The 21,775-nt window shown below is 38.7% G+C and overlaps 1 protein-coding gene across 4 annotated transcripts in view; it reads left to right on the forward strand.

Annotated features, from left to right (window-relative positions):
* The first annotated feature begins 275 nt into the window (after positions 1-275).
* FBXL4 (F-box and leucine rich repeat protein 4) overlaps positions 276-21,775 on the forward strand; it is a 70,965-nt gene continuing 49,465 nt past the window's right edge. The window contains exons 1-3 of one of the 4 annotated variants that reach the window (XM_036871967.1): positions 276-412; positions 16,010-16,126; positions 16,778-17,361. In XM_036871967.1, coding sequence (XP_036727862.1) covers positions 16,850-17,361 — 512 coding nt within the window. In that variant the 5' untranslated portion in view covers positions 276-412; positions 16,010-16,126; positions 16,778-16,849. Of the gene's footprint in view, positions 413-11,734; positions 11,755-16,009; positions 16,127-16,777; positions 17,362-21,775 lie in introns of those variants that run through there. The other 3 variants (XM_036871970.1, XM_036871969.1, XM_036871968.1) reach the window with 3 other exon arrangements.

A 21,775-nucleotide genomic window follows, 5' to 3' on the forward strand; every position in this document is an offset into this window, starting at 1 on the left:
CCTCTGAGAACCTTAACATCAGTAATCCCTGTGCATCCCCTGACCCAACAACTCTAGACTGGAGAAGTCCTAGCAGGCCGATAAGAGGAAGAGATTATTTCCACAGTACATCTGCAACCGCTGCCTTCTGGGGAGTAACGGGCAATTTGTAGGGTACGACTCCGGCAGGGAAGGCAGTAGGAAGCTCCTCCCCTCGGCCTAGGAGGGGCGGTCCAGACGCCGCCGTTGCCCCGCCCCGTCCCTGGCCCCGCCCCTCCGCGCAGCCTGCGCTTCTTCCTTCCGGGTCGTGCTCGGCCGGGCGTGCCGTTGCGCCGCTGCGCGGAGCCTGGCAATCGGCCCCGCGCCCCGGCCTCCCCGCGCCGGCTGGTCGCTGGTGGAGCCTACGGCGCGCGCCTCTACCGGACCCTGCAGGGTACGGCCCTTCCTTTACTTCTCCCTCCTGCGGGTCTCCGTCTTCCTCTTTCGGTGCTGGGGCTGGGCCGGGCCCGGGCGGAGCCGCGCTTCGGGGAGCCCGGGCGCCCGGCAGAGGTTCCCTCCCCGGCCTTACTGGCCCCGCCGCCCGCCGCCCGCCTGCGCTTGCGGGGCTTGCTGGTGACCCTGCAAACAGCTTACTTGCTTCGGGCGCTGCTTCTCTGCTCGACTGTCTGCCGGGCGTGAGGCGTCGCCCAGTGCGCGCGGCGCAGGGTTGTTTACACCGCGGGGTTGGCGGGTAGTGCTGACCCTGCAGCCCCGAGTTGGCCACCTGCCCGCCTGTGTACTTGCTGGCTCCTGCGCGTGCTTCCTTGATTTCTTTTTGGCACCAGATGGTTTTTACCTAACCAGGCCCATGTCTTAATTCAGGACTGCCACGAGATACCCGGCAGCAGCTCTGTTCCTGTGTTTTAGGGATATCCTTAGAATACAGTGTGATGATGAACATCCACTTGGCCTCCTTGTCAGCATGTTTGCAGTGGGAGTGGTTTTGGATTTCCTTGATGGTTTCCCGAATGCTCGTTGCCACAAAGCCTCGCTTGCAGTCACAAATTAAAATATACAAATAACTAGAAAGTCAAGATGCTATAAACCTGTGGTCAGGTAGTTGCGTTGGCAAGGATGCTGTGTCTGGCTTTATGCCCCGGAGGACTCACGGCAGGTGCGGGGATCTTGCCTGCTTTGGTCTGTTAAAGGACACAAGCTGCTTTTACTGCTTCTTGGTATTCTTAAGTTCAGAATATAAGTACATTTTTTTCCCCTTAAAGCTCACTTCATTGCTTCTGTTGTCCTATATTACATATTGTACCTGTTGGTTGAGTAGAGAGAGATTTCCCAGAGACATCAGTGCTTCTCTAGCCCTTTATTAGATACTAAGTTTTTTGGGGAAAGGGACATGTCCTTATTTTTCTAGTGACAGTATGCATCACCCCGTAGTAGGTATTCTACTCGTTCATTGAATTGGATCCTTTGTTCCACACTTCCTTTCTGAGTACCATATCTTTTCTTTTCTTTCTCTCTCTTTTCTCTCTTTTTTTCTTTTTACTACTGTCCCAAATTTTGGCTTTTCTGAGTCCTGCATTTTCATACTCTTCCTTTCTGTTATGGACTTGAAAATCAGAGAGGTCAGCTCAATGTAAGATGGTTAATTCCTTTTTACTAGCGCCGCGATCCAGTAATGCAATTATAGTCCTCTGTACACTGACATCGTAAAATGTTGCTGTTTATCTTTTACTTCTAAATATGGCCAGTTAACAAAAACTGCCCTTTCTTTCTTTACTGGGTTAGTCTCATTGCCTCATCCTCTTAAATTTTGCTGTGATCAACATAATCGGTTTTAACTTCATGGATCTAACTCTGATATCCTCTGAAGAAAGACCTTTTGCCACGTGAATTGTATGTAAGTGTCCTCCTCTGTTTTCTTCTAGTACTTTTAATGGTCTTATTCTTTTTTTTTTTTTTAATTTTATTTATTTATTTATTTATTTATGGCTGTGTTGGGTCTTTGTTTCTGTGCGAGGGCTTTCTCTAGTTGTGGCAAGTGGGGACCACTCTTCATCGCGGTGCACGGGCCTCTCACTATCGCGGCCTCTCTTGTTGCGGAGCACAGGCTCCAGACGCGCAGGCTCAGTAGTTGTGGCTCACGGGCCTAGTTGCTCCGCGGCATGTGGGATCTTCCCAGACCAGGGCTCGAACCCGTGTCCCCTGCAATGGCAGGCAGATTCTCAACCACTGCGCCACCAGGGAAGCCCAATGGTCTTATTCTTCATATTGAAATCTTTAACCTACCTCAATTATATTTTAGTATAAGGATGGAATTAAGGCCCTTTTTTTCCTCTCTCATAGTTGTTAGTCATTGTCCCCGTCATCATTTGTTGAATTCTGTTTTTCCCTACTGATGGCAAGTACTGTATTTATCTGAGGTCCTAATTGTTGTATATTCTTGGGACTTTTTCTAAATTAATGTTTAGCAGTCTCTGGCTTCCTGTACTGATACCATGCTGGTCTTATTACTTTAGCTTTATAATGTGTTTTAGTGTCTAGTGATTCAAACAGTACCTAAATATTTTTGGAATGGACACATTTAGTGAGGGTAAGTTGATTTCCTTTTTTACCCCTTCCTCCCTACTCCACCCCCTCCTTAAAGTTTCTTGCCTCTTGTTGAAATTATTTTTTAGCTTGCCTTTCTCATGGTCAGTTGAGTCATTAACCATTGTTAAATAAATCCCTTCTCTTGCTAACTCACAACTCACCATGTTAGAGTTGCTCCTCAGAGATGTACCTAGAAAAGCAGCTTGATTCAAATCTGCATGTCTTTTGACTTTGCATTGTGTACTAGTAAGTGGAGTGTGTCTCTCCTCATCAGCTGTGACTCGGGATGTTCTGTACCTGGTTTCAGTAGCTCTAAGGGATAAATGCCTATAGAAGTGATCCCTGGGACTGCACCATGCCCATTTGTATTTTACTATCCCAGTTGAACATCTTAAACGTAATGAATTTTCAAGTGTTGCTATAATAGATACTTAGAAATGTTATTAGATCATAAAATAAATGTATACGTTCTTTAAAAAAAAGTCAAGTAATACAGAAATAGCCAAAGGGGAAAGTAAAAGTGTGGTATGCCCATCTATCTGGTAACCCCATTTCCCAGAGATCATCACTGTTTAATCACTTGTTCTCTTTCCTTCCAGACATTAAAAATACATGTGTATAAGCCTATGTGTGTTTCATAACTGGTAGTATACTACATATAATTTTCATTAACTGCCAGTTAGTAATAATTGATGAACATCTTTCTGTGTCAGTGCATATAACATTATCTTTTTAAAGTATTTTGATATTTCATTGTAGGAATAACCCAAAATTTATTTAACCAATCCTCTGGTGATATTTAGGCTATTCCAAATTTATTTCTGTTAGAAACAAAGCCTCAGGGATTACTTTTGTGTGCACGTATTTGCACATTTACTTAGTTCCTTAGTGTGAATGCTTAGACATGGAATTGCTGGGTCAAAGGCTATATACGTTTTAAAATTATGATAGATTGTTCCATATTTCTCTTCAAAAGGTTGTCATAAGAGTAAATTTATACAATTTCTGAGAATGCTGTCTGCTGTTGCTGTATCATTGCCAGGAATTGTCAAGGCTGAGTTTTACCTTACTTGCAAGCTCATAGTTTCATGGTTGCTGGTAGAAGACATGAGATCCTGGGTCAGAGACAAAGCACAGCAATAACAGTAGCCAGAGGATCATCATTGTCTTGTGCCATTTCCTTGAACCCTGATTTCCACAGGGTGATGTGATGAGGGTCAGATGATTCTAGCACATGCAGTAGATTGCATTACAAGAGAGGAACCCTGAGCTTAGGGAACCTGACTCGTTCATAATAGGCTGCAAGTAAACCTGCCTAACCTTTGCCCTAGAGAGAGACATTATCTTTATTATGCTGGATAGTAAAAAAAAAAAACCTTCCCTCTACTCCAGAGGGAGACCTCTCTTCTGCCAACAATGTTTGCTGTATAAATACCCTTGAAAGGATAATTTGGAACAGAGATTATCAGTGACCCTGCTCATAGGCTATGCAGAAATGTGAGACCTGTGAAGAATTTTCCTGAAAAACAAATCACTGCTAAAATGATATCAGTTTTTACATTTTAGTAATTTTATGGATGAAAAGTAGTATTTTTACTGTTTTAATTTTGCATTTTTCTGCTTATTGATGGAGTTGAATATCTGTAAATGTTTTGTTACTTACCTGTTCATATTCTTTGCTTACTTTTCTGTTGAAGTGTTCCTCTTTTTCTTACTGATTTGTAATAGCTCTTTACATGCCATGCTATCAATGACCTGGTACACCATTTGCTAGTATTTTTTCATAGTTTATTCTTTAAATGCTGTTTCTGGGAGCTTTTGCCATGTAGCAATCTTTAATATGTATGTTGTCAGTTCTGTGTTCTCTTCCTTTATGGCCTCCTGAGTTTCCATTCCAAGGTTTTTAAAATACTCTTTGTACATATTCTCTTATTGGATATTTTGTATTATATGTTTAGATTTTTAAAAAATGGTTGCTTTGATAATATAGTTGACCAGTGAATAACATAGATTTGAATTGCATTTGCTAGTATGACATGGATTTTTTTCAATAGTAAATGCTCAGTACTACACAGTCCACTGTTGGTTGAATCTGCAGATGCAAAACTGAGGATAAGGAGAAACTGTGTATATGCAGGGCCAACTATAAGTTATACATGGATTTTCAACTGCACAGAGGTCCCATGCGCCTAACCCCTGCGTTGTTCAAGGATCAACTGTATTCTAAATTTACTTTTCTAAATGTATGGACATTTTCCCAAAACACTTTTGATAAGCTGTCCTTTCCCTGTTTTTGGTTTGACACATTCATTGTACTATATCCTTATTTACTGTTTTCTCAAAACTGACAAATCAGTAAGCAAAATATATTAGTCTCTTACTGTGACTGTGAATTTGGTTGGATTCATCCTTAAAGATGTTTGTTGTTAGTGGATTTTAATCTTATAAAATATAAATTTTTTTTGTTCTGTTTAATGATTTCTGATATTACTGTTGCCATCTCTGTCAGTTTTGTGTATACTGGATAGATCTTTATTGCCCATATGTTTCTTTCAGTTATTCTACATCATTTTGCTTTACTTGCCTCTCTTATAAATGTAAAACATCATCTAGCTAGACTTTCATTTTTCCTTAAAACCTTCCCCCCTCCCAACTTGAAAGTTTGTCTTTATTTATTATTTATTTTGCTTTGTTAGAAAACTTTTTTAAAAAGATAATTATAGATTCACAAGCACTTAAAAGAAATTATACAGGAAGATCTTGTGTATATACTTCACCCAGTTTCTTCCTGTGGTAACATCTTGCATAACTATAGCACAATAGTACCTGCAGGAAATTGACATTGACACAATCTGCACACTTTACTCAGATTTCATCAGTTTTATCACTACAGGCACTTGTGTGTGTATGTGTGTTCTCTGACAATTTATGTAGATCTTGTCACCACCACCATAGTCAAAATACAGAATCACTCCATTACAAGGATCGCTTGCAAAAGGGCTTACTTCTTAATAGGAAAATTTAACCTATTCATATTTACTTTTTTTCTCCTTTGCAAGTTTGGAAATTCTAAAACCATGTAGAATTGACTTTCTGTTGCCCTCACACCTCCATTTAATAAAGTGAGACCTTGACTCCTTGCCTTCCCCACATTCTTGGTTCTATTGATTTGATTTCCTTTTTAAATCACTTGTCTTCTGTTTTATTCCCTAACCATCCTTTTCAACTTTACCACTACTGCATCTATAATGATTTAGACTTAACTATAAGGTCACTGGTTACTTGAATATTATGTCTTCCCTTTTTAAAAATTATTTGCTTTAGTTCATTTGTTTTTTGACTGGAATACTTTCTTGAGTAATGTTTTTAAGAAGAGTTATGGGAAGTATACTTGCATGTCCAGAAACAGTTTTCTGTTTGTTGTTTGTTTTTCTATGTGAATAAGAGTTTGAGTCAGTTCTTTTTCCTTAAGAATTTCTAAAATATTACAGTATCTTCCAGCATTTTCTTGAATTTTCATCAGCTTCAATCTCTTCTTGAATTCACTTTATATAGATATTAGGTTTCTTGCATCTGTGTTCCAGGTTACTTATTTTTTTCATTTAGATTTTCAATATATTTTGAACACCGTGACTTTAATTTCCACGAACTTAAAAAAATTTTTTTTCTAAATTAGCTTGTACTTATTTTATGGATCCTATGCCCTATTAATTCACACTAAAGATAATGGTTGTTATTTTAAAACTCTTCTATTTTTTGCATTAACTTTTGTTAGAGACCACTTGCTCTAATTACCCAAGTTATTTCTATGTCTTTAACATGCCTAATTCTACTCATATATATAAATTCAGATCTGTAGTGACTGATTTGTTCCTGGTCGGGAATCACTCTGAAGTCATGAAGGTCTCTTTTCTGGGCAGGTGGTCCCCAAAGGCCAGGTGAGCGGCTGGGGCTCTGAGATCAGACTTTGCCCTGTGCATAATGAATGGGCAGGACATGCCAACTAGTAGATACCTTTCAGGGTGTGCTGGTCAAAAACAGACTAATAAGCTAGGATGCCCATAAACAAGCCGATTCTGGGATACCAAATCTCCAACTTGACTGTCTTGGTCCACAGCAAAGACTGAAAACAGAAGCATACAGAACAGTTTCATTGCTGTAAAAATTCTTTTGCGTGGCCCCTTTGTAGTCATTGGAAGCAACCCTGTCTTCTCCCCTAACTCCCCTGTAACCACTGATCTGCTTTCCTTCCCTATAATTTAGCCTTTTCCAGAGTATCATGTACATGAAATTAAACAATTAGGTAGACTTTGTGTGTCTTCTTTCAGTTAAAAAATGCATTTTAAGAGTCATCTCTGCTATTGCCTGAATCCGTGACTCATTCCTTGTTATTACTGAGTAGTATTTCATTGGATAGGTGTACCACTGTTTATCCATTTGCCTGTTGAAGGACATCTTGGATATTTCCTGATTGGAGTGATGATGAATAAATCTGCTATAAACATTTGTGTACAGGTTTTTGTTTAAATATAGGTTTTACTACACTTGGGTAAATACCTAAGAGTGGGATTGCTGGATGGTTTGGTAAGAGTATGTAAACTTTATAATAAACTGTCAGACTTTCCCAAAGTGGGTGTACCATTTTGTATTCCCACTGGAAGTGTTTGTAGCATCCAGTTTGATATCTTAAAATTTGAATGATCTGTATTTAACTGTTCCGAGATTTAAGATATTAAACACTATCTGTCTTAGGGTTTATTCTTTTGAAACTGCTCTTAAGTAAAACATTTGCTAGGACACACAAAAATATGTCATAAAAGACAAATGATAAATTGCCCTTAAAAATTGAAAACTTTTCTCTTTAAAAGATATTATCAAATAGATGAAAAGGCAAGGGCTTCCCTGGTGGCACAGTGGTTAAGAATCCGCCTGCCAATGCAGGGGACACGGGTTCGAGCCCTGCTCTGGCAAGATCCCACATGCCATGGAGCAACTAAGCCCACGAGCCACAACTACTGAGCCTGTGTGCCACAACTACTGAAGCCCGTGAGCCTAGAGCCCATGCTCCGCAATAAGAGAAGCCACCACAATGAGAAGTCTGCACACTGCAATGAAGAGGAGCCCCTGCTCGCCGCAACTAGAGAAAGCCCACTCACAGCAACGAAGACCCAATTTAGTCAAAAATAAATAAATAAAATAAATGTATAGAAAAAAAAAAAAAAAGAAAAGGCAAGCACAGACTGGGAGAAACTATTTGCAAAAGATATATCTGATAAAGATTGTTTCTAGAATGTATAAAGAACTTTTACAACTCAATAAATAATAAGAAAACAAAAAACCAATGAAAATGGGCAAAATAGACATTTCACTGGAGAAGATAATTATGGCAAATAAGAACATGAAAAGATGCTCCACATCATTACTATTCCATTGAGAAATGCAAACTAAAACTGTAGGGTATCACCACCCAACCACTGGAATGTCTAAAGACTGACAATATTAACTGTTGATGAAGATGTGGAGAAGCTAGAACTCTCACTTATTGCTGGTGGGAATGTAAAATGTTACAGCCATTTTGGAAACATTTTGGTCCTAGAAACAACCCAAATGTCTATGAGCAGGTGAATGAATATGTCTGTATAATAGATACGATTTAGCAAGAAAGGAACAAACTACTGTTACATGTAACAACAGGGAAGAATCTCAGTTATGCTGAGCAAAATAAATTAGACACGAAAGTACATACATATTTCACTTATATGTTAACTCTAGAATAAAGGACAATCTGATTTATAGTGACAGCAAGCAGATCAGTTTTTTCCTGGCACAGTGAGTGGATGGGTGATTGGGAGAATAGAGATATTCTATATCTCGGTCCTGGTGGTGGTTGCATTGGTATATGTCTTTGTCAAAACTCATTGAACTGTACACTTAAAATGGAGTACATGTTTTGGAATGTAAATTATACCCCAAAGTTAATTTAACAGTATTACGCCATTTTAACTAATGGCTCTTTTAGCTTGAATGGTTAGCAGTGACATACCTATGATCTTGTACTTGGATTTTTGTTAAGAAGGCTAAATAAATTCAGTATATTTTTATTAGGTAAAATGCTCTTTATTTTAATGTACAAATGTATAGTTAGTATTTGGCTAAAATAAACTCACATTTACTTTATGGTTTTAATAGCTAGAGAGAGATTGTTTTCTCTCTTTAGTGTGTCCATTAAAATTATCTGCCACCAGATATTCTTAATTTTTAATACTGTAGGTTTTAGTTAAATATACATTGTGTGTCTGCTAAAGGTTTAGGGTTATTATAGTTCTTCCCATTCAGATGGTTTATTCTTATTCATCATTAAACAATTAAGAAACATGTAAAATAGAGATAATATAGCATTAGTGACATTTGTAAGTAAGGTACTTTATAGTGTCATACCTGTGTAATTAGAAACGTGTCCCTCTTTGTCACTCGTGAGATAGTATCTTGGGTAGGAAGAGGGTTTCCAGATCGATTGTATCAGAAAATCACCATTCATTTATCCTACAGTTGTGTGTGTGTGTTATTAACATTGACTCCTTAATTCCTTTTTCTTGCTACTAAAGATTGCTTATGAAATAGTTCATAAGTTTAGATATGCTTGTTAAAGTCTAGGAAAGAAAGAGGAGAAATAAAACATTCTGTAGCACTAACCATTGTCAATTCCTAGTTTAAATTGATTCTAAATCTCCTTTGTTTTCTGACAAGTTTATTCCTAGTTTCACTGGTTAGGCACTTCCTGCTTAGTCCTCACCATTTGTTCATTAACTCAGCAGAAATTTTGAAGAGCCCACTGTTTTCCATACTTTTTGTATTTTCAAAGCTGACCTTGATTCCTGGAAGAGAAATGGATACTGTTTACCTCTTTGGTTTTCAAGATTTTTCCCTGGCCTTTAGGTTTTTCTTCCTGGTTGGTTCCCTTGCCTTCTCCTTCTGCTTTATATGCCTGGATTTTCAAAAAGCCTTGAAGCTGGATAGGAAGCTCTCTTCTCTCTATTCGTCCACATGGTTCAGTTAAGAACTCAACCTGTTTATTCTACATTGGGGCCTTGTTGGTTAAAAACTATAGTCATAATAAAAATGTTTCAACTGGAGGAGAATTTACTTAGAGGAAGAGAGAGAAACGTCAAGTAATAATATTCAACCCCCAATAGTCTCCTTCCTGACACTTCATATTTTTTCAATATAGTACATTGTAAGTAATTAAGGGATGCTTTTGTTAAGACTTTGCTTCTCCTTAGCATATCTAATACCTGAACAATATTAACCTGTCTTTTTACCCTTACTCTTATATTATTGCCTCTCTTGGCCTGTCTCTTTTCTTTTGCTTGAGGTTATCCCTTTTTTTTTTAAGAACTTCTTTTTCATCCACAGTTTTTCCAGTTCTCCATAATCACCGTATGTTAAGACTTAACAGAGATTTGGAGTGTTAAAAAAAATCAGCATATTTGAGAGAATAGCTTTCTTTTACCTCTCTAATCATCTCTTTCATGAATCTTTTTTTAATTTCAATCAGAGTTTCTTTGTGGCCAAGGTCAGGTCTTTTTACGTATTCAAGGCTGCTTTTGTACTAACAGAAATTAGTACAAAAAGTTACCACTTTTTTACATTCTCTTTGAACAGTAAAATTTCAATATATATACTATTCCTTATTGGAGGGCTTCAAGGAAGGTCATACATTTGATTCTTACCTATTGTGTTTCCGTTTTTCTTATCCATTTCCCCCCTCTTTTTCTCTATATCAAGATACGGAACTTTTTTTGCTTCATTTTTTGGTCTACATGTGCCTTATATTGAAGGGTTTTATTTCTGTGTCTATTTTTAACTTATTTATTTTCATTCTCTTCTGCTGTCTACTCTGCCAGTCTCCAAAAAAATGAATAAATGTTTATTGAGTATATATTGGCATGTGCTAAGCCCTAAAGATGTAGTTCTAATTAAGACACATTCTTAGAACTTGAGGGGTTCGTAGTCTATTAAGGTAGAAAAAATATCTCAGCATGTAAGAAATGGCACACAAACTGTAAGAGCAAGGAAAAAGCGAGTGGTGGATAAGGTCTGAACCTTAAAGATGAGTAAGAGGGTGCCAAGCAGAGGAAGAGCAAGGGAATTCCAGAGCCACGCAGCCTCAGTGGGAGACTTGAAGATGCTGAGGTGTGAAAGCACAAGTGCAGTTGAGGCCGTGGTAGAGGTTCTGGTGGGTCTACAGGAAGGGTGGGGTGTGTAGAAGTGGAAGGGACAAGGAGAAGACTGGTCCAAGGTAGGTGGGAGCTTCTCATGTATCATGTTATCAAAAAGACAGCCTTCCTTTAATGGGACCTCTATATATTTTAGAAGAATGAGGAGGGAGAAGACCCAGAGAGGAGACTGAGAAGTTACCAGAGGGGTGGGAGGAGATAGGAGAGCATGTGGTGGCGTAGAAGCCTACAGGGGGCAGGCCAGGGAAGGGGGCTGGTTATGTCAGCTGCTGCACCAAGTTCAAGTGTAATTCCATTCTTTTCTTGATTGATATTTTCCTCCATTCACTCGTGTCTTGATGTCTAGACTCAACCAGAAAAGTCCTTTCCTTAAAGCAGTGTCTCTTGATCGGTTTCGTCAGGATTCAGAAATGACAGCACTTAAAGTTCAGCCTTTTTTCTTGATCTGTTACCACATTACGCCTTCTATGACATTTTGGTAACACTCTGCAAGGCTGCCGAAATCCTCGTTTTCTTCTGTCACTTCATTGACACATCTCTGTGGGCTATTTTACAAGTAAGTATTGTGTTATGACTTGCCTTCAGTGTAGGACTCTGCCTTTTTGCCTGGCCTTTTTATCTTTCCCATATCTTTTTTTTTAAATTAATTTATTTATTTTTATTTATGGCTGTGTTGGGTGTTCGTTTCTGTGCGAGGGCTTTCTCCAGTTGTGGCGAGCGGGGGCCACTCTTCATCGCGGTGCGCGGGCCTCTCACTATTGTGGTCTCTCTTGTTGCAGAGCACAGGCTCCAGATGCGCAGGCTCAGTAGTTGTGGCTCACGGGCCCAGTTGCTCCGCGGCATGTGGGATCTTCCCAGACCAGGGCTCGAACCCATGTCCCCTGCATTGGCAGGCAGATTCTCAACCACTGCACCACCAGGGAAGCCCCTCTTTCCCATATCTTTTGACTTTAATGTAAGTTGAGAATCCTCTTCGGAGTTTTAAACTTGTTTTCCAGGTTATTCCATCACACCATGAACCTAGGCTTTCGAGTTCATCCCAACTGCCTCCTTTTGTTGATTTCGTGAAAAGCCCTTTTCCTTCCTCCTCTTTCCTCTGCCATCTTCTCTGCAGTTCCTGCCATCCTGCTTCTCACCGCCTCATCGACTCCCCATCTCACTTCAAATCTCAGTAGTAAACATATGTTCTCCCTTGTCTATACCTCTTAATTTCTCTTTTCCACTGTTATTGCTTTCTCTGTAATTGTATTGTTTAACTTCGTTAAGCATTTTATAATATGAAAGATGGGGTTGAAAATAAAGTTGCATTAAAATAAAATCATGTCGTATAAAGCAAGTTGTTTCCCAAGGTGTATGAAAGTCTCCTGATGCAGGTTAAAATGGCTGTTGTTTTGTATTCCTTGATTGTGCTAGTATAAAATTTCAGTGAGTTGTGGGGAATTTCTTACTTCGTAATCATTGTTGACAATTGATTAGATAAAATAACTTGTAAAATAAAGATCACCCTATTTCTATTTCAGACTTTTTGTTAAATGGAAAATAATATTTTTATGTATTGTGAGAATCTTTAAAATTAATGTAGCTTTTTTTTTGTTTTGCTCAAATGTTTTATTGCCAAAATTATTTGAAAAGCACATTTAATATATTACAGACATTTCACTGTAAAAATGATCCTTGTATAATGTAGCTTTTTGAATGAACTGGAAAAGAAAGGTATATACCTCCCAAAAGGTATATCTTATAGTCACCCTCTTGGACAAATTTAGTGTACCAGACTAATATTTGTTTATTTGCACCAGGTGGGAAAAATCATTTTGTCTTTGAATTCCATTCTCCTCCTAAAGGGGAGTTATTGTATCTTTTGCATTTTGGTTCATTGCCCATTGGGATAGTCACTGGTTATCACAAAGTGCCTCAATGCCTTGGCAAAAGTCCAGATAGTACATGGACAATTTAAACTTCTGCATTGGTCGTTGTTGCCCACATGAGTCCTGAAACTGTGGCTCTATTCCCTTTTTCAGCTTCATTTCCCAGGGAAAAGTAGAGTGAGCTATCCTTTCTTCTCCATATGTTCGTCCCCACCCCCCAAACACTTTTATGTGTCATCTTAGTTGACTGGAAAGGAGTTTAGAATCAAGAAGGATGTTAATTATGGGTTTACACATTTCCCTTTTTTATTTCTATGCCGTGTTTGTTTTCAAAAACAGGTTTTAACTTCATTACATTTTTCCAAATAGTATGGCTGGAAAAAGAATAAATATATTTGCTTTTCCAGTACTTTTTTTCCAGGGCTTTTTTTTTTTTTTCACACTGCTTTTCCTTCTTTTAAAATTTTTGGTCATTTTAGCTTTATCTCACAAAAAATTAACTCTAAAGATTATTGTTATCCACAGTTGGAAAAAAATCAAGCATCCATTTACATTTCTCTTCTCTACTGAGAAGTTTGAACTTCTTCATATGTAAATGTGAAAATGTAAACTTCATGTGTAAATGTAAACTTCTTTATATGTTATAAAGTTATAACTCACTTTTACATATATTACTTCACTGCAAAATTTTACTTAACTTTAACAACAGCTTAAAAATGATATTGCCCATGCGACAGTCTTGCTGTTTTTGATATTATCCCATAATCTATGATGGTAAAAGCTAGCTGGGAAACAGTTGTAAAGTTCGTGGCTTGGTAGGTCAAATAGAATTTGTCTTTCACAATTTGTCTCAACCTTTTTGCCAAGAATGATTGTGAATATTCACATGAATGATAATATCTTATTTTGCAGATGTTTCTTTGGTTTTATAAAACTATTACTTTCTGATAAATGCAGTTTTATAAAGAAAGTAAAAGGAGCTCAGTTGCAGCAATTTATAGACTGTGGAGGGAGAGGTGATGTCCATAGATTATACAGTCAGATCCATCCATCCACCTTGGCAGATGGGTTTCTGTCCTTCCCTTAAAGATTTCCAGGAATAAAACATCCACAGTCTTCCAAATTAGCTGAGCTGTCAATTGAGTTGGATACTTGTACATTATTCTTTATTTCATTTTTGCAGTTTAAATTTGCTTCATTAATTCCCTTTTAAGAAAGAGATGGGCCAAGTCACTTCTTCAGAAAATTATACTTCTTAATTTACCTGGGGGCCTATTTTGAAATAAAGTGTATGTGGTAAAAGAAAGAGCTACTTCATTCATTTCAGGTTTTGGTGTTAAAGATTTGATATTTGTGCATTTGTAAATTTTTTTATTTGACAGATTTATACTTGTGGTAGGTGAAATGTCTGAATAAAGAGGTGATATTCTAGATAATTATTTTCCCCACATTTATAATCTCTCCTATACTTCAGCCCTTGGTGTTGTATGTCCTGAGGTGAATCTGATTTGTCAGCTCAAGATATGTCAGCATTAGAGCATGTGCTGCAGAAACTCCTCATTTATTTTAATACATGCTTTGTTAGTCTTTTCAGAAAAAGTCTTGTTCAGAGTGTTCTATTATTTCTTGTTTTTAGGGTGCAAGTTCTTCCATTTAGTGCGTCTGCCTACTGACTGTCCGTCCCTGTGGTTCATTTTCTTTTATGGTCTGTAAGTTTGTACTGTGATGCATCTTTAGTAAGGGTTTAGTCAGTCTCGTATTGTGGAAGCATCCCTGCAAAGAGGTTCACCTCTGCCCCTACCAGTTCAGGACCACTCTTTCTTTTTAGATCTTTTGGCTTAGGGATGGTGTAGGGATTCTCAGCCATGAAGACAGTGTGAATTTAGGCCCACACTCTGCGTGGTACACGCCTAACAGGGTTCTGATTTCCCTCCAGTGACTTTCCGCCACTGCCTAGGTTGATGTCAAGTGTCCTTTGGCTTCCTGGCCGGTGAGCTAAGTTTTCGTGTTCCTGGTTTTACAGATAGGGTGATTTTTCCTGAATTTGGCTTTATGAAGTTTCTTCCAGATGTGACCTGTGGCTTGAAATAACCTCTCTGCATGCGTGTTAGAAAGTCCCCTTATTACAACCACTAAGACCCATAATTGGTTCCCTGACTCATATTAGCTTCAGCTCCTGCTCTCCGCGCTTTGACTTTCCTCTTTGTTTCTCACAACTGTGGGTTTTCCTCACTTGTTTCTAACTCAGCTCTTTATTTACTGTTTTGCCGGTTATATTTTGTCAGGCATTTCAGTGTGTTTGGATCTGGCTGGGATTGAGAGGAAGAGGATGCTGTTACCTAATTTTAAATTATTTTAGATTTGTATAATTTTTTTGTTTGCTCATCATCTTTCTGTCAACATGTGACATATTTTGTGCCTACTATGTACTGAGTACTTTGATAAATGAAATCTTTGGCTAGATTCCTTCCTTCAAGAAACTTGGTCCTAATGTAGGCCCTTGTGGAACACGGGTATATACCTGATACAAAGGTGGTACCAGATAATAAGCAGACTTATGGAATAAAGTGGTTGGAAAAGGAATGTATAGGTAGAGTTAAAGTAAAATATGAAGGGTGTTTAGAAAGTGAAAGAGTTTACTACATTAGACAAAAAGAAATGGGTCTAGCTTGAGGAGAGCCTTGAAATGTCAAACCAAGGGATTTAGACTATATCTTGTACGTAAGAACAAAAAGCTGTTAGAGGTTTTGGGTTGGAGAGACGTTTAATGTTTTATAATCTTAGTGTTAACGTTTTGCTCTACTAAAGAAAAGTTGTTTTATTTTCCTTCTTTTACTTAGGAGAAGTTAAACTCAAGACTTTACAGGTAGAAAAATGAGGATGCTTGATTTCCCTGTTTGTGTAGACAAGAGGTTACTAGTCAGTGCAGACAGGGGCCAGGCCTGTGTTGTAAACTAGTAGAGCTGGCTGGGAACAGGAGCGGCCACCAGGCCTCTTCTCACAGGGTTTTCTTGATTGTTAAAGGTTGCAAACTCCTCCAAATTTTAAAAATCACTCTTTGGTCCTAATGTATCTGCTGGCATGGTTTGACCCATAAGCCATGGGTTTGCAACCTCTATATAAAAAGAGTTCATTAATAATATTTTTATTACATTCTGTCATAAAATTTTAAAAATATATTAATTATTCAGAATTGTCCACGCGATTCAGAAAAATGTGATGTGTTCAATTTGAACGTTCTGTATCTAATAAGTAGCTATTTATCTATGATAATAATCTTGTTGGGATATTTGACTTCCCAAGTCAGAAATAAAAATATTTTCTAAAACTCTTGTCTTACAGGTAAAAGAATGTCATATTTCAACATTTGTACCTGAAATCAGAGTGAATTGTCAGGCCACATGGATGAATGCCAACCTCTGCATTTCTGGCGTGTATCCTGTGACCATTCTGTCTGGGGTGAGTGATTTCTAAGAGTAGCTGGCAACAAACCAGATGCCAGCCAGCCATGGGCTACCCTCACGAATAATGCTAGGGGTTATAAATTAAACACTGTCTGGTGATCTGTGATGTGTAAGGCAGTTAATATAGTTGGTCTGGATTAACTCTCAGCTCCAGAAAACAATATTCCCATAATGTGAAATCTGTACTTAGCATGTTCGGAAGTGAGTCATAATTAACAATAGGGAATCATTTGTTAAAATGTGAAGTTATAAAATGCCTAAGATCCTTTTGGATTTACAGCAGTATTTTAGTGGTTCCCTGTATATTTTAAATAATTTTAATTTTAAAAGTTCAAGGACTTAGTATTTCTTGAAGGATAGTTATAATTTTGCATAACATAGGTTTTTTTGGGTCATACATCTGCCATTGCCTTATAATATCAGTTTTGATTCCCATATAGCATAAAATTGTATACATTTTCAATGTTCAGTTTTCTTAAAAGTACATTAGATAAATTATACCAGAGAGTCTCATTTACGTGAATGTTGTTGTTTTCAGTTTCATTCTGGGAAGTTACATTGGGTAAAAAGCCTGTTTATTACCTTATCCATGCATTTTTCTGTTTATTTAAATTATTTTACTTCAACAAGCCATTCATTTTTTTAGAACATCCTTCAGAGAGTTCACGCATCTTACCGAGGACACCTGACCTTTTGAAGCTTCATAATTCACACCTAGATGCCACCAGTCTTTCCCATGTTAACAGTTCTGACTATGTTTTATTATATGTGCCTTCGGCGCCGAGCCAGGACAGCTACAAGAGGAGAAATGATGAACAGCCATAGAACTATAGAAGCAAACAGCCGGACTTCCCCTCTCAATGCAGAGCTGGTCCAGTATGCCAAAGAAGTAGTGGATTTCAGCTCCCATTATGGGAGTGAGAATAGCATGTCCTATACCATGTGGAACTTAGCAGGTGTACCAAACGTATTCCCGAGTTCTGGTGACTTCACTCAGACAGCTGTGTTTCGAACGTACGGCACATGGTGGGATCAGTGTCCCAGTGCTCCTGTGCCATTTAAGAGGACGCCGCCTAATTTCCAGAGCCAAGACTATGTGGAACTTGCTTTTGAACAACAGGTGTATCCTACAGCCGTGCACGTTCTGGAAACCTATCATCCTGGAGCAGTCATTAGAATTCTAGCTTGTTCTGCAAATCCCTATTCCCCAAGTCCACCAGCTGAAGTCAGGTAAGACTCATTTTTTTAATGACCATGTTCTATGGCTGAAAGGTTGTGGTGGTTTTAATACTGGAGGTCTTTTTTCACTGGAAGCATTCTCTTAAGTCATTTAAACAAATTCGATTTTTAAAATGTTCCTTAGTTTTCTGATAGGGAAAGAAAGGTCAGACATATGAAATGTAATGCATTCTTTATACCTATAAAACCTCACACCATAATAATCATGGATTGTGAGATTTGTGTGTGAATTTACCATAAATGAAAAGCACGATTTGAACTAATTGGGACATGGGACAATCTGAGAAGTTAGTTGGAAATATGATTTCTAACATATTTTCAAACAGGCATCATATTACTGCTTTTAAATACTTGGAGTAACTCAAAGTCGACCTACAGAGTGACACTTTAGAGGAAGTCCTTAGGGGATTAGCTTTAATCTTAGGTGGATGTTTTCGTAACAAGTATATTCATTTAAAAATAAATGCTGGGGACTTACCTGGTGGCACAGTGGTTAAGAATCTGCCTGCCAATGCCGGGGACACGGGTTCAAGCCCTGGAAGATCTCACATGCCACGGAGCAACTAAGCCTGTGCGCCACAACTACTGAGCCTGCGCTCTGGAGCCCACGAGCCACACCTATTGAAGCCCACATGCTACAATTACTGAGCCTCTGTGCCGAGAGCCTGTGCTCCGCAACAAGAGAAGCTACTGCAATGAGAAGCCCGCGCACCGCAAGGAAGAGTAGCCCCTGCTCGCCGCAACTAGAGAAAACCCGCACGAAGCAATGAAGACCCAATGCAGCCAAAAATAAATAAATTAATTAATTAAAATAAATAAATGCTGCCTTAAGTGTTCATGCATTCTCCCTAAAGGCACTCTCTCTCTCTCTCTCTCTCTCTCTCTCTCTCGTTTCTGTAGTTCAGCCTCCTGATTTTTTAAAATATAATTATTTGACTAGGTAATATATTCACATGGTTCAATAATCTAAAAATTACATAATGCAGTCTTGCATGTACCCTGTTCTCCATGTGCCTCGGATCCACCCCTCCCTCAAAGAAACCACTTTTATCCACTTCCTTTGCATTGTTCCAGAGTTTCTTTATGCAAATACAAGCAAATACAAATGTATTTATTTTACTTTTCTTTATACACAAAAATAAGCACACTATTTGCATTGTTCTGTACCTTATTTGTTTCACTTACTGGTGTATATTGTATCTTTTCATGTAAGTGCAAAGAGAGCTTCATTATTCTTTTCTACAGTTGCAAGTAATGCGGTGTATGTGTACCCCAACTTACTAACAACTCCCCTATTGATGGGTTCTTAGTTGTTTCGATACTTTTGCTATTATTAATATTAATGCAGTGAATAACCTTGCCATGAGTCACTTCGCATGTGTGCAAGTATATCTGTGGGATAAGTTGCCAGAAAGATTGCTGGGCCAAGGGTCTATGTATTTGTAATTTTAATACGTAGTGCCAAATTTCCCTCCAAAGAGGCTCTCCTATTTCTATTCCCACCAGCAATGTATGTGCATGCATGTTTTCCCGAAGCCTCACCTACAGAGTGTTTTAATAAATTTTAGCATTTTTGTCAATTTGTTAGGGGAAAAATGTTATCTCATGTTAACTTTCATTTGAAATGCTTTTATCATCTCTGAGGTTGAATATCTTCTCATGTTTAAGAGCCGTTTCTATTTCCTTCTCCTTGAACTGTCTGTCATGTTATTTGTCCATTTGTCCATTACCTATTGATCTTATCAGTTTTTAACCTTTATATTGCTTGATTCATTCATTAAATATTTGAGTGTCTACCATGTGCTAAAGCATTGTTCTGGGTATTGAGCATACATTAGTGAACAATGAACAAAATAGACAAAAATCTCTGCCCTTATGAGCTTATTCTAGCCCAAGGGCAGTCTGTGACACCTGTTAAACTGTAGGAGCCCAGCTGCCTGTGGAGGAGTGAGGGTGCAGATCATGTTGCATCTAACACACTGCTTCCTTGAAGTCCCTGTCCCCTCAACTCCCAGGGAGCACCTCCCAGTCTACCAGGAAGCAAATGCAGAGTACAGCTCAACTCAAGCTGGAGACTGCTGGTATCATCTTTATCTGTTCTTATCAGAACGATTTTGATAATTCATTGTGAACAGTATTATTAATGGGTCAGTTTTTTTTTAAAAACAGGAAACCAGCATCCTTTGATATACAGGCTTTTTTTCCTGAGAGGAAAAAAAAGTACTTTGAGTAGGATCCTTTCTTATGGGAGAATTGTTTCATTGGACTCTGTCATTGTTTGCCTCTTTCCTACAAAGCTATCTAGTTTTTTTCTAAAAAGATGAACCAGTATGGGGATAAGATCCATGCAACATGTAATGTCTTTCCTGTGATCTAAAACTTAATGTCTGCAGAACTGATTTTGGATATGAATCTTGCTCTTGGGTTCCTAGCTGAGAGCTGTAGTGCGTGATTGTGATTAAAGTGACAGCTTTATTTATAGATGTAGCTCTACTTTGCCTAACTGATTTTTAGCCTTATTCCACAGAAAATACCATTAACTTTTAAGAGAAAAAGAAGCTAACCAATATATATTATTGCAGAATAAAAAAGGGCCTTTTAAATTTTACTGATTATGAAATCAGTTTCAGTGTTTAAAAAACTTGTTAGAAAATACCAAAAAAGAAAATATATATAAAAAAAAAAAACCCAGTTCTTCTGCCCAGATTCAGTAACTGTTAACGTTTTGGTGAATTTCTTTAGACAATCAGAAACACTGATTGAACACCTTCTCTGCCCACTCACTGCCAGGAACAAAACAGAGCCAGACAGATGTGGGTCTTGTTCTTTGAGTTTTACAGGCCAGCCTGGAAGAGGGCCGTGAGATTGCAGGGTGCATGTGCTGGCAGAGGGGAACGCCTAACCTGTGGGGCTCCGAGGAGTCCTCCCAGAGGAAGTGACTTAACTGGGACCTGAGGGTTGAGTGAAGCTTTAGTTTGGGTAGGAAAGGTGGAGAGAGAATACCACGTACCAAGGTGAAAGCATGAGGTGAGATCTTGGTGTTCTAAGAAGTGAGGAAAGCCCCAGAGTGGAGACAACAAGCTGTTGAAGGGCCACAAGCTTTGGGATTTCATAGAGCTCTTGGATCCAGTTTCCCAGAAGCAGACCTTGGGAGGACTATTCCTCTACCAAAGATTTGTTAAGAAAGTGCTCCTGGAGAAACTGGTAAGGAGTGGGGAAGATAAGGGAGTGGGGAAAGCACTGTAGGGAAGGGAAGAAGTCAGGCCAGGATGCAAAGCCCTGTGACATCCCAGTCAGCCTGGAGGCACAGTTGCCTGGGAGCTGGGCTCTGATGCTCCTGCCTGTCTGTCTTGGGCTGTGGGCTGGGGGAGTGGGAAGGGGGGATGGATATCTTCCAGGCACATGCCACTCTCAGGATGAAGCGGCTCTGGGAGCCTATGTAGTTCTCTGTAGAAGGCTACAGGTGGGAGCCCTTAGGAGCAAGCCCGCACATCTGGGACATGGGCACCAGACCTACCAGGAGATCTAAGCAGAGCACAAGTAGAGAAAGTCAACTCCAATAAACATAATGGTATTGATAATAGAAGTTAGAGAACTGATATAGGGTTGTCAGATTATTTACTTTGCTACCAACATCATTTTTCATCACTATCATTTCATAAAAGAAACCCCAGTTTATACTGAGAAATTAGCATGCTCAGAATCTCGAATAAAGAGCGGTTGGCAACTTACGTGTATATGTGTGCATATCTTTATATATACCAATGTATTCTTTATTTTTCACATTTAATCATGGAAAGCTCTATCACACACTGTGGTTTAGGAACCACTGGACTGTACTGCCTATTACTTTAATTAATTGCATACGGTTTTATTTCTCCCTTAGGAGTTAGCAAATAAGGGAGTGTGTTGGAGTAGCTCAGGAATTTATGGGAAATGAACTTGTCCCAGAACATTTAAAATTTAAAAGCAATCTTTCTCCATTTTGTCTGATTGCATTTCTTTGTTCAGTGAGTGAGGTAGGAAAGTTACAGGTAGTTCTGTAAGATCTCAAAGTCTTCTGACTTCGGGCCTAGTGCTCTACTAAGAGAAAAGAAAAAAGGTAGTATAGAGTGTCCTGGTTCTGAGTATAAGATCTTAATAGATGCTTGTGTAAGAGTCAGAAAAAAGCCTAGTGCAGGGTTACACATTGGAAGAGAGACAGGAAAAAGAGGAGGAAGAGAATGACAAATTCAGGTCATATTAAGGAAACCTATTGGAATGAAGCTATTTGGGGATAAAATTTAGTGGTGTGGATTTTTTTTTTTTTTTTTTGAGTGTTGAAAGCATTTTCACTACATAATATTGAAGTTAAGAAAGCAGGGAGAAAGAACGTGGCCGTCACAGAAAGAATTTGTTGCCAAAG

Source organism: Balaenoptera musculus, chromosome 12 (assembly GCF_009873245.2).
Source record: "Balaenoptera musculus isolate JJ_BM4_2016_0621 chromosome 12, mBalMus1.pri.v3, whole genome shotgun sequence".
Lineage (NCBI taxonomy): Eukaryota > Metazoa > Chordata > Mammalia > Artiodactyla > Balaenopteridae > Balaenoptera > Balaenoptera musculus.